Below are 16,993 nucleotides of genomic sequence, written 5' to 3'. Positions count from 1 at the left end.
TAAGGCACATTGCTTTCTTCAGCAACGTAGGTATACATAGATAATTTATATTTTATGGCAGAATATTTAATTTATTACGACGTAATTTTTTATGGAGAAATTAAATGCTAAAAATATGATATGATGCATTAGTAACGTCTAAATTTATGTCATAATTAAAACGTAGAAAATTATTTACGATGTTACTCGCTTAGTAACATCAACTGAATTATGCGTTAATGCTGTTTCATCTATTACATCTTCCGGCAGTATAATGACTTTTCGGTCAATATATAGACTTAAGCGTTAAACTGGTAAAATAAATTTGTAAAAAATAAAAACTAAAACCGGAAATTTTATTTTTTCCGCCATATTTTCGAAAACGATAAAGATAAGTTCAATAATTACTAAACGGTTTATCTTTGGGAATCACTAACAGGGTAACTTCGCACCCTGTATCCCTTACTGTTTCCGAGTGCCCAGTGGTAAAGACCGAATTTTAAACTCCCTGTATAACTGTACAGTGTGGTAAAAATTCGAGGTACGAGCATTGGTATCTCGGAAACCGTAATAGATACGAAGATTAATCGGGGCAAATTTGCCGCCTTGGGATGTTCAACAAAGTGCCATCAAAAAAGTTTTCAAATTTTCAAGGTTTGCTGAGTTTTGACCTTGAATAAAACGGCTTTTTTTGAAAATCCATTTTATTTTTTCCTGTGGTTACTTTTTAGAAAACCAAAAAACTAATTGCCCATTCTCATAGCTACTTTATTAGGGCTATAATCTGATAGTATTTTTAAATTCTCAAATTACCTGATAATTTTTAACTTAATTTTTTTAAATACGGACCTGCATTTTTTATCTCAGGTTTTGAAGGAACTCGGTCTCCTGAGTACAATACTTTACACTTTTTTGTTTTGGGTATCTTAACAACGACGAAACTATTTAATTATTAATTAAAACAATTTCAAGTCCGACTTGTTTTTCTTAATTATTTAATCTGATTATATTCATCGCAACAATATTAATCAGCGCTAATTAACACTGAATAAGGAAAATCGAGCCAATTGAAAGATTCAAATAAATAATATCCAGGTCAGCAATTTAAAGATATTATTTTTAACTTTTTTTTATTGTGAATATTGTGAATAACTGTGAAATCTCAGTGTACGATCTACTAATATCCATAATATTAATCGTAGTTATTATAAATAAATTAACTTCTACAAACTAGTTTCTAATGCTCTACAAGTTCGAAAGGGTTACCACCCTCCCTTTTGCAAAAAATTATTATTCGTTCAATTTTATTTATAGCTCTATGAACATATCTTCTTCTTATACTTTCGAATGCATTTTGTACTCTTTATTGTAAATGTTGAAAAATATTTTGATTTCACTTTTACAAATGACATCAAGGAATGCCCCCCTCCCCTCCCTTTGGCGACAGGTCCAGGAACCTCGCTGGCCATTATACTGCTCTACCATTTCCAATCCATCTTCCGGAAATTATTTGAATGTTTATATTATATTATATTTATATTATTTATTTTATATTATTTTTATTGCATTTGATTTTCCGTGTTCACTCTTTTATCCCACGTCATTGTTAAGTTTGAAGGCTTATCAATATTGTAACGATGAATAGATTAAATATTAAGAAAAACAGAGCCGGACTTGAAATTAGTTTAAACAAATTGTGTTCAAAAGTCCGAAACAAAAAAAAGTATAAAGTGTGGCATACCATTGTATTCAGGAGACCGAGTTCTTTCAAAACTGAAATAAAAAATGCTGGCCCGCATTTAAGAAAAATTAAATCGGTCTCTGTATCTCACAAGTTATCAGCTAATTTGAAAATATAAAAATACTATCAAATAACCCTAATAAAATTGAAAAAATAAGAAAAAATAAAATAAAAAAATAAAAAGGAAAAAATAAAATTGATTTTCAAAAAAATTTTTTTTTCAAAAATCCTTGAAATTTTTAAAACTTTTTTGATGGTATCTTGGTGAATACCCTAAAGGCGCAGCTTTGCCCCAATTTGTCATGGTCGTACCTATTACGGTTACCGAGATACTAATGCTCGTACCCCGAATTTCTAGGACCCTGTGTATAATTATTATTAATCGATCTTCTGTTTTTTTTTTCAGATCCATATCCATCGGATCCACACCGTTACGAGGACATTTGTAACGCGGGCACGGGTCCTGGAGCGTTCCCCCACGAAGCTCCGCCCTTCGGCCCGGGGGCAGTGGCGGCGGCGGCGGCCGCGGACGTCTTCAGAAAAGGCGGCGCGCCGCCCCCCTCTGCCGCCCCCGATTTCAGGGCGGCCACCGAGGCAAGGGCCTTGCCGTTCCAGCAACCCGGCGCCGTTCTGATGGTCTACGGTCTCGACGCGTTGCGCACCAACGCGGACAAGCTGTTCAATTTAATGTGTTTGTATGGGAATGTAGCGAGGGTAAGTTATCCTGTACAGGATGAGTCGTAAACAAGCGCAAATGTTTTCAGGGCTGGTAGATCTTGATAAAAGAATAATATTTTCTCTTTTCAAATAAGTCCAAAATAACCGAGTTTGAAATTAAAAAAAAAATGATTTATTTTTAAAAAAATTCAAGAGCCACCGGAGTTTTTATGTATTTGCATTCCTTATAGTACCGTAAGCATAGAGTAAAGCCGTAACCATGGTAATATCAGAGATTAAGAAATTATACTGTACGAAAATTTGTGGCGAACAGGAAAATTTAAAAGAAGATGTACGAGTTTCAACACGAAAAACTTCATAGATATGTTCTTGGGTCGAGTTATACCACTTCTAAAAATATTTGCGTATATTAAAGACTTACCCTGTATATATTGCCGGTTAAATATCCTAGAAGCGATAATTAAAACTTGATATATGCTAAGATATTGTGTAAAACACTTTGATCTATGTATTCCTTAATAAATTCATTTTCTTTTCCAATGCTAGCTAAGCAGATAAGTAGGACTGGAGTACTTGTAAACTTGTAGTACCTACAAGCCTCATCGCTTAAAAACGGCATACACATATATTTCCCTTGAATGAATACGATATATTGGTGTGCAGATTTGACGAGTTTACATTCTCTGCTACAAGCAATAGCTTTATCTCTATTACACACCAATTAGGTACACAATTTTATTAACATTTGTCACAATACAACGCGACGCGACGCCTAGTTCGATTTTTTTTTCACTTGGCAACGGCCCAGCTACGTCGAAACACCGCCACCGGTTCCCATTAGAACACCGAAGTTAAGCGACGTAAGGCGGTACTAGTGGATGGACGGGTGACCGGTTCGAAACTCGGTATCGTGCTGTTGTCCAATAAAACAAGGCAAAAGTGTAAAATCTGTTGACACACACTGCTCGTTCACGCCGGTTCGAGGCCGGATGAGATCGGATATCTCGTGAGTTCGAGTTGATTTAGACACTTGCCAAGTCGGTAGGCCATTGACCATGATATGGCCGAGGACCGCGGTTCGGATTCCGCGTAAACAAAGTAGGCCCCGTCCAGATTAGCCCTGGCAGCAAAAAGGAGACATCAACTGAAATCTTTACTTTACTTTTCTTTTTCACTTATTTTTTACCACCCGAAACAGCGTTATATCACACAAACCTCGTACCTGAGTGTTTTATAGTCTCAATAACTGCACTAGCAAAAAACTAAAATATTTAAATATTATGACAAAATCAAGATTTCAATATTATTTTAATGCAATGAACATGACGGCACGGCGGCGTACTTCACGCCGCTCATTATAATGATAATTTCTGATTTCGGCCGTTGAAGCGCTGCGATCGGAATTTGTTGAAATCAACTGAAATGCACTAAGCTTATAACGTACCCCCACCGTCACGTCGAGCCACCAGCATGCCGCTAGCCACCACGGTAAATATTCTTAAATTGCCAACATTAAACATATTCACACTGATTCACACTGCCCGTAACGTCGCGTCGTGGCAACGTCCATCTCCCATTTATTTCATGTTTTCTGCTTGAAGGCGCGGTGTGTAATAATACCTAACATTAATTACGTAATAAAAGCAATTGATGTTTTAAAAGTAACCTAGATTTTTTGTAGTTAATAAATAATAAGAAGCTAGCTATCGTTCTGATTACTGAGAAGATAACCTACCTGGTATTTATTGCAAAAGCAAAAAAATAACGAAATTATTTTATAGTCGTCCGTTCCATTCTGTCCCTATTTATACCAGACTTGAATTAATCTAAAAGTAATTGGAGAAGCCTTAAAACGAGGCCACGACGACTATAATAAAACTTCTCCAGTACTAATAATATGTAGAAGAAAAAAATAAGTAATCGCATGATGGCATAAATTGTGTACCAAACTGTAAGTAACTAATCGATATTTATTGATTGCTTCAGAGGTAAAAGTTGGGGAAAAAAGAATTCGATTATGATTTGCTAGATTGTACAGAAATTAAAATTTTTCCTTTATGTTTTTGGTTGTTTAGAGTTTTATGTAGAATTCAGAGATCAAAAGTATACAGGGCGTACCAATATTCCAGTTCATTGGACATAATTTACCTCTATACAAAAGTGCTTCGTTTGTCCGTTAGAGGGATCGAACTTTAAAAAAAAATAAACACATGTTTTAAGATATTTTAAGAACCGATATTCCGGTTTGAATGAGATTTAGGGTACCTATATTTTGCTTTAACATTTGATTTTGACAAAAAAAAGCAAGAAAAAGAACGGGTAGGATGAAAACGATGTTTTGAACAATATTTATAGCTTCAAGTCGTAAATTATCCATTACTTATTGAGGAATTTGTAGAAGAAGCAATAATTTTCACTAGAGAGCAAGAGAACGCACAAAATCACAATTTTTTCTATTTTTACTGACAATTCGACAAGCAAAATGATCCTTTAAGGTAGATGTTTTCAAATCGCTTAGCGCATTGGGAAAAGACGCTAAGCGCGTCGATGAGAATACTAAAGTCGGTAGTTAAGTGCGCGCTATATAAGCGAAAGTTAACGTCATATACGCTGAGCGTCTAAAAGCGCTTAGCGTTTTCTAAGTTACAGAATTCGGGCCCAGTCGTCGGTTTGAAAATATTTCTTAGTAAATTGTATATAGGGATGGGGGTAGTTTTTACCCTTCCCGTACTTTTTCTTGTCTTTTTGGTGGTCTTTTTTGGTGGTTATTTTGGACTTACTTGAAAAACAAAAAAGAGAAAATATGCTTCTTTTATCGAGATCTACCAGCCCTGAAAATATTTGTACTTATTTAACTCACCCTGTATACTAAAGTATATTGCGATGAAAGGAAAAAAAGAGGGAAATTTATTGCCAAAAGGTAAAGTAAAAAGCAAATAAAATATTTAGAGCGCTCAAAAAAAGGTTAAAATATCGCCTTTTTGTGTTTGCGTGTTGAAAATTGTTGGGTCTCTTGTTGACGAAAAACGAAAAGGAAACGAGGACAATAAAATAAAATTTATTTATGAAAATTATGTCATGTATTTTGAGATAGTTTCGTGCCTGCTAAACTTTTCTGCCGATAGAAATTTAGTGTTATTATATGTATTAAAATATCTTCCCGTCTTCCACCTAGGTTTCTTCTTGGAATTCTTTTTAAGTGATATCGCATCGTAGCAATTTATAGGGTTGTAATTTAAGGCTTAAACCTATCTAATTAACTTCTAAACAAAACTCTCAATTATTGCTGAATGTTGAATATACTTAACGTGCCAATTCCACTCGTATTGTCATATCTGTCTCCAGAGAATCTCGAGATTTTTCATTTTTTCCTACCCGCTATAACCTTAAAGCTATATAAAATTCAAAATTTGAATTTTGATGTGTCGAAATTAAAGAAATTTGACAAGCGATAATTCCTAAACTATGAGGTATAATTACTGGATATGCTTACTTACTGTATAGTATAGATATTATTTTGCTGACGAGTATTTTACATGCATCAGAAGATGGTTACGCAAGGCATTTTCTTTCATGAGCTTTTCTGTGACTGAAAAGCCCGATACGTGATGTTATCTCTCTTCCGCACTCATTGGCGTAACTACAGGGGAGCCCGGGGGAGCCGGGCCCCCTCCAGGTACTGCTGGGCATCCCCCAGAGAAATCCTGATTTATGACTCTTGGCTACGTATTAATTTTTATTTGCTTGTGATGCAGTAAAAATGACGTTTTCTAGTTTTGTTTATGTAATATTATTTTGTTGTGTTCAAAAAATGTGTTAATTTTTATTTTTTTAGAAAATTTGTAGGTATTTAAGTAGGTAACTACGGGAACACAGTTTGATAACCAAGTCTATGAAATATATTGATAGAGAAATTCATGTAAACGTGTATTCAAAAAATGTGTTTTTAAAATTATTTTTCATTTAAAAAAAACAAAAGCCCTAGGCCCCTCCTCGGCTCAAGCCCTGGCCCACCCCCAGGCCCACCCCAGGATAAATTGCTAATTACGCTAATGTCCACACTTCGGACATTCAAAAATCTTATTATTTTGTTGCCTCTTTATTTTTTGGTTGTCGTTGTTAACTGAGTTTACAATTATTCTCCATTGCGTTCTATTGTGCGCTGCTTCCTCCCACTAATTCTGCATGCTTATCCCCTTTTAGTTTTCATGGAAAATATCCTTGTATCTTTTGAGTTGTCCACCCGATTTCCTTTTACCCACTACAAGCTCACCGCGCACCGTAAAGAAGAGATTTTGGTAGGCGATTTTCTTGCATCCTGCATATGTGGCCAGCCCATCTTAAGCGGGATTTAGTAATCATGGCTTCAGCGCTTTCGCAGCTAGTTTTTTCAAGGACTTATATGTTTAAGACATGGTGGTACCACTTGATTCTTAACAGATATCTAAGGTGTCTCTGTTGCAACTTGTTTAATGCGTTCTATGGGGCCCAGGTATCGCATATAACATGGTGGGGATTATTGATGATTATTATTGCTCTGTACACTGCAAGTTTTCTTTTTGTGTTGAAGTTATGATTATAGAAAACCCTGTCTTTTAATTTCCAGAATGCTCTTGAGAGAATTTCAGAGTCGATATTTGCCTTTTCCGAAATCAAAGAAATCGTTCTTCTCCGATTTTTATAGCACTGTTATGGTTTTCTGGGGAGTGCACATTATTTTAGTTAATTACTAGTTAGATTTAGTTTAATTACTGGATATATTGGCAATATAGCCAGCTGTAGCATGTCCCCATTATTAGTAAAAAGTAAAAATTAATATTTTTGCTTTATCCAAAAAAAATTTTTTTGGGGTCAAAAGCCCAAAGTTTCTTCGAGAAAAGGGTGGTACGGCTGTGCTCGACTTAGCTAGCTCACTACCGTGCCCCCAAATCAAAAGTCAGTAAAATATGTAAATATTTTTCATTTATTTCAGATAAAATTCTTAAAATCAAAGGAAGGTACGGCAATGGTACAAATGGGAGACAGTGTTGCCGTGGAACGTTGTGTTCAAAACTTGAACAACGTAACAGTTGGACTCACCGGTGCAGCGCCACTACTTAACCGTCAAAATGGATCTAACCAGGACCAGATGGACGATAGTGATGGCAAGGTACGAAAATACCATGCGATAAATAAAAACGGCGTCGAAGATGGCTGGGAAGAACAATCGATGGTAATTTTGGCGAGGTTAATCCCTAGTCGCCATTACTTGACCCGTATTCTTCTTTATCTTTTAATCGCGCCTTCTGTAAGTTGGTCTTAAGAAATCGACGTCATTTCAGCGATGATTTGGAAAAAGTCGAATTAAAAATATAACCTCTACGCCCTGTATATCCAAACCGAAGCATTTTAGGACATAAATATATACGAACGTTTTTACTTATTATTATCTGCAGAATATGCTGCTGAAGTTACCCGAATAACAAATCGGACCACCCGGTAGAGTAGATTTTCAGTAAACTGGGTGATCCTGTATTAGACATTGATATTATTCATTATAAAGCTTCACTCTGAACCTCGAAATTAGTGGTATAAATTAGTGGTTTTACTTAACGTAGAAGTTTGTTCCTTTAATTTCAATGTAAGAACGTCAAAATTAATGGTAGTAATTTCCAATTAGTGGAAAAAGTTAATAAACTTTTAACTTTTGCCACTAATTTTACTTCAAAATTTGCAAGGAATGTCATTTTGGCTTTTGATTATCATCCGTCAATAAAAATTGTGATTAGAAAGTTTATTGCTTTATAAGCTAATTATACTCTATGGATACAACTGTATACCGCAAGCTGTTGCTAGGATATCTATTAATTTTAATTTTATTTTTTAGATATTGTGAATAATCGTAAACAATTAAGTATAATATGAAGTATTATGGCAACCACTAATTTATTCCACTAATTTCGAGGTTCTGAATATGAACTATTTTTTTTTATAATTTTGGTAAATATTATTAATTCAATAATAACGAAAAACGTTTTTTGTATGAGTTATCTATCAGCGTATGGACGTCACTTTGTAAAAAGTAGGTAACGTTTGTTAAAAGGCGCTTCCTGAATAACCTCCTTAAATAACGAAGCCTCTCATAGCATGTGAGTTACGACAGCGTTCATCTTGTGAGAAAGTACGAAAATACGGGCTTGAATGCGGACTTTTTATTAAAAATCGACTGAATTTCCGGGCTCTTTTATGTAACGCAGATAAGGTAGTAGTATAGAAAAATAAGAAATATAGAATATGTATTTTAATCTTATGAAGACAACCCAGCGTGTAGTTCCATTTAAAATTCTCAATATGGTAGTTCACTTAAATTGAGATGAGCTTTGACGTACTAAAATAATTTCAATTTAAAAACTATACAGGGTGATTCACGGTCATGGTACGTTAGACGTTTCTGGAGAACCAGTTAAAAGATTTTTTGAAAATTTGGATTTTTGCGCACCTGCTCTATCTATTCTAAATTATTTTCAGCGTTACAGTGTTGCCACTTCGTATTAAAAGTGGTAGCGTCTTTGTCATTTTACATGGAACGTGTAACTATTTTTGTGGACACTCTGTAGAACTCTGTATATTTTAAAACAATGCCCTAATTTAACCAACATACGCTCACAAATCTCATTTCAATACAATCTACCGTTCTTCTTGGATCTTCCGCGTCGTATGAGAGGCGTCACGCTGTATAATTTCATTTCTATTTATTAATACCGTAACATTCATGGTCTTGGTTATCATATTGTTTTATGTTTTGTAGATAAGGGAGCACAAATTGCAGTTGGCATTTAGTAAACAGCCATATCTCAGTGAAGTTACTAATCCATATCCATTACCTGATAAATCGCCATCGTATAAGGAGTACCTGAACAATAAAAATAATCGTTTTATGAATCCTGCAATGGCAAGCAAAAACAGGATTCAGCCACCAAGCAAGGTAAGATGTTTTAAAAATGTTATATTTTTTAACCATTACATATATACATATTACAGGCCTGAAAAAATCAGACAAGATACTTTTGAAAATTGTGAACTTTCAGTCATAATCTTCCGATTCTTCTAGTTTACTAAAAGTTATCAAAAATTTAGTTATAAAATTCTTCTTCGGGTTCCATCTCCTAATGGAGGTTGGAAATCATCATGGCAATTCTAACTTTGTTAACGGCTGCTCTGAATAACTGGTTTGAAGTCATTCCAAACCATTCTCTCAAATTCTTGAGCCATGATGTTCTTCTTCTTCCTTGGCTCTTTCTGCCATTTATCTTTCCTTCCATTATGTTCTGCAGCAGGGCATATTTAGGTCCTCACTACGTGTCCAAAGTACTCAAGTTTTCTCTTTTTAAGTGTGTTAATCACCTCTTCGTCCTTCTGAATTCTGCGTCGCAGTTCTACATTTGTAACCTTGTCAGTGCATGCAATCCTCAGCATACGCCGATAACACCATTTTTCGAATGTCTCAAGCTTCTCCATTTCGGCCTTTTTAAGTGTCCAAGCCTCTGAACCATACAGTAGAGTTGCAAATATGTAACCCCTTAGTATTGTTAATCTAAGCTTTAAGTTGATGTCTCCACTGCACAGACATTTTTTGACTTTTACAAAGGATGCTCTGGCTATTTCTATTCGAGCTTTTATTTCTGCTGATTGATCCAAGTTTTCGGTCAACCAACTACCTAGATATTTATATTTTTGTACTCTCTCCATAGGTGTATCATCTATTAGAACATTGGCTTGGACATCTTCTCTCTATAGTTATAAAATTAGAAAAAATATATTTCCTGTATGTTGAAATTCAAAAGTGAAATGTATCAATTTTTCTTTGATCAATTTTCTGTTGTAAATATTATAGTCTTTCGTAATTGTATTAGGGATTGCATATGCCACTTTAATTAAGTGCTGTGATGGAGATAAATATATTGAACGTTAACTATATTTAGCAGAATAATTACATATTCGAGGATATGGCGTGCAATAATTAATTAGATGGAAATGATTCTGTAGTATGCAAATTAGTAATACCACTGAAATTATTCATAAAATTATGCACTAATCCATTTCAGGGTATCTAGTTAATTTAGTACTGTCAAGTTAATATCAGACATTTTTTATGTTTAAATAATATATGTATGAAATTTAGCACAAAATAATAAAACGTATTGAAGTTTGCAAGATCATAATAAGTGTCTAAGATCATTATTGCAGTAGTATTCACTCTCTAAGTACAGTGGTATTTTACAAGACAAATTAACAAATTTAAGTATCATTCTCATCATTATCTTCAGCTTATTCAACCATTTCCTATTATAGTGTAGTCTCCCTCACATATTTAGATAATAGTTTTGTTATTAAAATAAATATATTATTATCTTTTGCAGATACTCCATTTTTTTAACACGCCCCCTCAAGTGACAGAGGCAGAACTGATTCAAGTGTTCAAAGACTATGACGTAGTTCCTCCAAAAGCCGTCAAACTGTTCCCGATGAAGTCAGAAAGAAGTAGCTCGGGGCTTCTAGAATTCGACACAACTACAGAAGCAGTTGCAGCGGTCATGGCTTGCAATCATGCTGCTATTGAAAGTCCCGGTAATTCTTTAGTAATAATTTAAAAAGACTTAAATTTATTTTAATAAAATAAATATTAACACATTGCTTCAAAAGAAAACTTATTTTGGTGATAATTTACAGAAGAACTTGTCAAAAATTAATATTTAGATGGATAATAGTAAAAAATGTATAATTTATCTTAACTATCTTAAAACTATCATCTTATCTTTAATTAACTTATCCTTAACTTACTACCAGTTCTTATACTAGTTTTTATCTCATATTCTATTAAATAAAGAAAAAGTAATTGTTGAATTTTCAACAGAGAACAGTAGCAAGTCGGTTAAAAGCCGATGGAATATAATTAAAATAATAAAATTCGCAATTCTAAAATTTATGATACACGTTTACTTACAAATTTTATATTATTTTATATTTTATGGTTTAAATGCTAATATTTACCTTGAATAATATTACTTCTTTAATTCAAGTATCCCTTATATAGAAATTTTAGTACAGAGTGTCCCATTTTCCTTTGTTTTATGGGGTTTCTGGTTTATAAGTACAGATCCAAAGATGCAGGTTTCAGATCACTTTTCTATGAAGTCCTTTCTAGGTAAGAAGGCTAGGAAGGAAGGATCCTCCTAATTTGAAATTGATGCATTTTTCGGCCCCCGTTGTATCACGGTTATATTATAACAAAAGGTGACAGCTATGTCTCGTATGGTTTTTCACGTAGAATGCAGTGACGTAACTAGTTGTTGGTTGGGAGCTGCCATTTTCGAAATACAACTCAAACTTATGTTGTTTTAAGTTTTGATAAGAAATATTATATGACACCCTGGACATATAATATTTTTTATGACTATTAATATTTATAAAAAAATCATCAAATTTTTGTTTTGTTTTTAGGAACCAAGTTTCCATTTATAATGAAATTGTGCTTCTCGTCGTCCAGGAGCATGACTATCAAAAACGGTGACAATGCCAATGGATCAAGTGTCAAAGATGAAGGAAAGGGCCTAAACTGAAAGTCTAAAAATGTTGACAAATATGGGCTATTCGAGTTTGCCCATTCAGGACTTTTATTTCCTGACGCTGAATTTACTTGTTATTAATTTTAATGTCTGATATTTCCATATTTACTATTATTATTTTCATTGTGGTTATTTATTGTTTTGTAAAGGATGTACCCAAAGCAAAAAAGAATAATTTAAATTTAATTTTTAGAGTTTACTTCGAAACGTGTATTTTGTCCGTGTTATCTTTGGGTCGTTCTGAATGTTATGTTTGTTATGGGTGAAAAAAGTTATTATGAGTTAGATGAAGTACTTACTAATAGTGTCAAAAGTTTGTTATTTTTAATAATAATGAATCATTACCCTCTAATATTTTTTGAATACCAAAAAATATAGACCAAACGGTTTGATACAGTGGACCAAAGAAATAAAATTGAATTTCATTTTATAGATTGGCATGTAAAATAATTTCCTAAAAAAATTTTAGAGGGTGTTTCAACGCAACGTGCTAAAATTCAATAGAATATTTGACTGCAATATTTTTTAAATGGCTTATACTATATTCAACATTTTTCTTCTCCTCTAAAAAGGTTTTTAAAAGCTTTTCTGATTATAATACAGTTAAAAGAAGTTTTATCATATCTAAAACATACTCTAAAAATCTTTTTAGATCAATGATCAGATAAAAAAAACGACTTTTTAGGAGACTAGTTTTAAATTCTAGTGATTTTATATCAAAATGAAAGTTACATTTAGCTACATATCGTAATTTTTAAACATTTTATCTAATTATTAACGCAAAATTAATTAATTGCAACGATGTAATTTTAGTGTTATAATAGCCTACTTTAGAAGTAGCTCTGTTAGAAATGTTTTTTTTTGAGCAACAGATAGGTTTAATAAAATTAATATATTTTGCATATAAAATATGTGTATTTCAAAAGCTATAACTAAATCTGATAATATTACAGTATATTAAATTTCATTCCTGACATACAGTATTACACAAAATTACTACGTAATAACGTGATTTTTTTAAAAATAACTTTATTCAAAGAAAAAAGACAAACCGATTAATTAGCATTAATAATACATTAATTTACAATACATATATGACCATAAAAATTCAAATAAGTACAGAAAATAAAAAAATATACTCAAATATTTTGTTATGGGGTTTTCTCATTGTTTTTTACAAGTTCTAAGGTTATCTATAGATACCGCATTGGCAAGTCTTGATCTTGGGTCAGTATTTACATGTGTGTAAGTCAATCGCTTGGGGATCTTATTAAGTCGGCGGGAGAAAATACGTCGGTGTGCTGTTGCGACGTTGCTACATTTATCAGAGATACAGGAGCGCCTTTGTCTGTGTAGTGGAGTAAAATCATGATCGAAAGATGCTTATTTCTACAAGTTTTTTTTGGATTTGTAACTAGATAAAATCACACACCGACAGTTGTATTTAATTTTGTTGTATTTGCATATCCCCGACTATTTTACCGAATCGGAGTATATGTGCTGGAGCTCATTTATTTATATTGCAATCGATTTCAGAACCGGCTCCGGCAGCGATTTTGCCGGTGTGTGTGAAAGCGCTCTTAGGTGGTCCATTTTTTATAATGAAAACCTTCAATAATCGCGGTAATTTGAAAAAAAAACAACTTTTTAACATGTGTCTCGCGATAACTAGAGAACAACTTTAGTTATTGAAACTTATTATTTCGAAGTTCGGATCTTTGCTAAGATGTTTAAATGAGAGACATTTGATAGGTTTATTTTTTCCATTGCAAAATTGCAAAGATCTACATAATATATTGTCTGCGAAGAAAATATAGCAGAAACAATATGATATTTAAAAAAAACACAATTAGTTATTTCTAATAGATTTCGAGATATCGCTGGGCTTTTTCGAGTAATTTAATAATTTACAAGCTATAAGGAAAATTACAACGATTCGTATAAATAAAGAAATAAAGTATAATTATTTATTGTGAAGCTGAACGCATAATGTACACACTTTCCTTGAATTCTAAGTACTGAATTTCAGTTTTATGATTTTTATGCGGCGCTACCGTGTCGACCGCGACGAAGCGGTCATATGTCCCCTTCTACGTCTTAACAATGTACACAGTTTCTCGGTTTATTTCGTACGTTTGGCAACGTTTTTACTCTTCTCTCCTTGTTCAAATGCATTGTACTCTTCGTACATACTGACATCGGAACCCAAAGCCGAGCGTTGCCATTAGGGTATAGACAATGTTGTGATACCAATTAAAAATGAATAAAATATTCTCAGATTAACTTTTTAGGAACTATATATTGTCATATTATTCTTTAAATTTGTGATTATATCTTCGATCGATAAACATAAAACAAATATACTGTAAAATATCGAAATAGTTTAAGCTTATAGTATTTAGGAAGGAATACTTTTTGCCTAATAACTTATCTGTTGTTTTTCTTTTGGTAAATGAATTATTTTTTGTTTTAATTATTAAATGTTAATTTTTGTGATTGTTTCTCAACGAATCTAGTTAGTTATTGAATTTGATTAAATACGTTTTAAATTGTATTAACGCAGCACAGTTATTTAGGTCGCGTGATTATTCTTAAATAATTATTGTTGTAAGGTAAACAGAAGTCAATATTCATATCACCTACTATTTTACATGGCGAAAAATTTAAGCAAATAATAACACTTACATATTTTAGGAACATATCAATCACCTATTTTTTATGCGATTTTGAAACGCGGGGCTTTGTATTTTCCAAATAAGAAAAATTGTTTTAACTGTGAATAAAAAACTTACTTTAACGCTTAAAATAAGTAACCAAACGTTACGTCCTTTAGAATATAAACTTCTGCTACTTTAGTTGCATGTCTTCCTATGTCAGACCTGGCAAGAAAATTTAACAATATATTGCATTGTTTTATAAAAAGTTTTAAGGTTTTAAATTTATTTTATATTATATTTTCATTGTTCACACATTCTTTTGAATTTTCTCTATACAGCCATTAAACGGAAATAAAATTGACTTCATATTTTAGTACAAATATTAGTTATGTATTATACTCCGTTGATCTTGTTATAGACATTTTCAACAGAGAAAAAAACTATTGTTATATAATCGGGAAACATTTGAAGTGATATACAGGGTGCTACAAATTCGAGGTACGAGCATTGCTATCTCAGAATTCGTAAGAGATACGAAGATGGTTAAATTGGGGCAAAGTGCGCTTTAGGATGTTCACCCAGATGCCATCAAAAAAGTTTTAAAAATTTCAAGGATTGCTGAGTTTTTTGGAAAAAACGGATTTTTTTGAAAATCAATTTTATTTTTTCCTGTCGTTACTTTTTCGAAAATCAAAAAACTAATTGCACATTCTCATAGCCACTTTATTAGGGCTATCTGATGGTATTTTTAGATTTTCAAATTAGCTGATAATTTGTGAGATACAGAGCCCAACTTATTTTTTTTTAAATACGGACCTGCATTTTTTATTTCGGGTTTTGAAAGAACTCGGTCTCCTGAGTTCAATGATGTGCCACACTTTATATTTTTAACAATAACAAAACTATTTAATTGTTATTTAAAATCATTTCAAATCCGACTCTGGTTTTTTAATTTATTTAATCTGATTATATTCATCACAACAATATTGATCAGCGCTAATTAACATTGAATAAGGAAAATCAATAAAAATTGTTTTGGACATTTGAAATCAATACATGTCAATATTAAGAGTACAAAAACAATTAACGAGTAATAAAAAACAATTAAAGAGTACAAAATGCATTCGGAAGTATAAGAAGATCTGTTTAAAGAGCTATAAATAAGTTTGAACGAAAAAAAAAAATTTGAGCATTATGGAGGGTGGTAACCCTTTCGAACATACAAAGTATTAGAAACTAGTTTGTACAATTTGATTTATTTATAATAACTACGATTAATATTATGCATATTATTAGATCGTACACTGAGATTTCAAATTCACAATAAAAAAAGTTAAAAATAATAGATATCTTTAAATTGCTGGCCTGGATATTAACTATTTGAATATTTCAATTGGCGTGATTTTCCTTATTCAATGTTAATTAGCGATGATCAATTTTACTGCGATGAATATCATCAGATTAAATAAATTAAAAAACCAGAGTCGGACTTGAAATTTTTTTTAAAAAGCAATTAAATAGTTTTGTTACTGTTCAGGTACCCAAAACTCAAGTGTGGCATATCATTGTACTCAGGAGACTGAGTTCTTTCAAAATCTGAAATAAAAAATGCAGGTCCGTATTTAAAAAAATTAAGTTGGCCTCTGTATCTTACAAATTATCACCTAATTTGAAAATCTAAAAATACTATCAGATAGGCCTAATAAAGTGACTATGAGAATGTGCAATTAGTTTTTTGATTTTCTAAAAAATAACGACAGGAAAAAATAAAATTGATTTTCAAAAAAAATCCCTTTTTCCAAAAAACTCAGCAATCCTTGAAATTTTTAAAACTTTTTTGGTGGCATATTGGTGAACATCCTAAAGCGCAACTTTGCCCCAGTTTAACCATCTTCGTATCTCTTACGGTTTCCGAGATATCAATGCTCGTACCTCGAATTTGTAGCACCCTGTATAGCATATCAGGAAGTATTAAATCATAGAAATTAATACTGCTATCGTTCTGCATGCTTTAGTACGACATGAAAGTAAATTTTCGTTTCTTAAAGTCTGAATTTATAATGAACACAGTTAATGATTAATAAATTACTAATAATTCAAATTAATAAAAATTAATAATAAATTATTGTATTTATGTTTTAACTAAAGTCTAGCAATTACCTTCTAGTGCGGTCACAGGTTCCTATTGTGGCTCAGTTTTAGAAATTAAATCTGAGGAGTAAGTTTTAAGATTTTAATATTTAAAGACAGATGAACTCAACAACTGATTTAGCAATTATAGTAATGATATGATTGGGGGAAATTTTTTATTAATGATGAAAGTAATTATTATT

The 16,993-nt window shown here is 32.4% G+C and overlaps 1 protein-coding gene across 3 annotated transcripts in view; it reads left to right on the top strand.

The window, feature by feature from the left end:
• The window catches only part of LOC115882159 (heterogeneous nuclear ribonucleoprotein L), a 356,844-nt gene extending 341,637 nt beyond the window's left edge, over nt 1-15,207 (top strand). The window contains exons 7-11 of one of the 3 annotated variants that reach the window (XM_030900031.1): nt 2,127-2,434; nt 7,371-7,610; nt 9,186-9,362; nt 10,798-11,005; nt 11,879-15,207. In XM_030900031.1, the coding sequence (XP_030755891.1) occupies nt 2,127-2,434; nt 7,371-7,610; nt 9,186-9,362; nt 10,798-11,005; nt 11,879-11,997 (1,052 nt within the window). In that variant the 3' untranslated portion in view covers nt 11,998-15,207. The remainder of the gene's footprint in view (nt 1-2,126; nt 2,435-7,370; nt 7,611-9,185; nt 9,363-10,797; nt 11,006-11,878) is intronic. The other 2 variants (XM_030900033.1, XM_030900032.1) reach the window with 2 other exon arrangements.
• The last annotated feature ends 1,786 nt before the right edge of the window (nt 15,208-16,993 follow it).

The sequence above is a fragment of the Sitophilus oryzae genome, unplaced genomic scaffold (assembly GCF_002938485.1).
Source record: "Sitophilus oryzae breed Bouriz unplaced genomic scaffold, Soryzae_2.0 scaffold_177_pilon_pilon, whole genome shotgun sequence".
Lineage (NCBI taxonomy): Eukaryota > Metazoa > Arthropoda > Insecta > Coleoptera > Curculionidae > Sitophilus > Sitophilus oryzae.
This window is presented reverse-complemented; position numbering and strand designations above follow the sequence as displayed.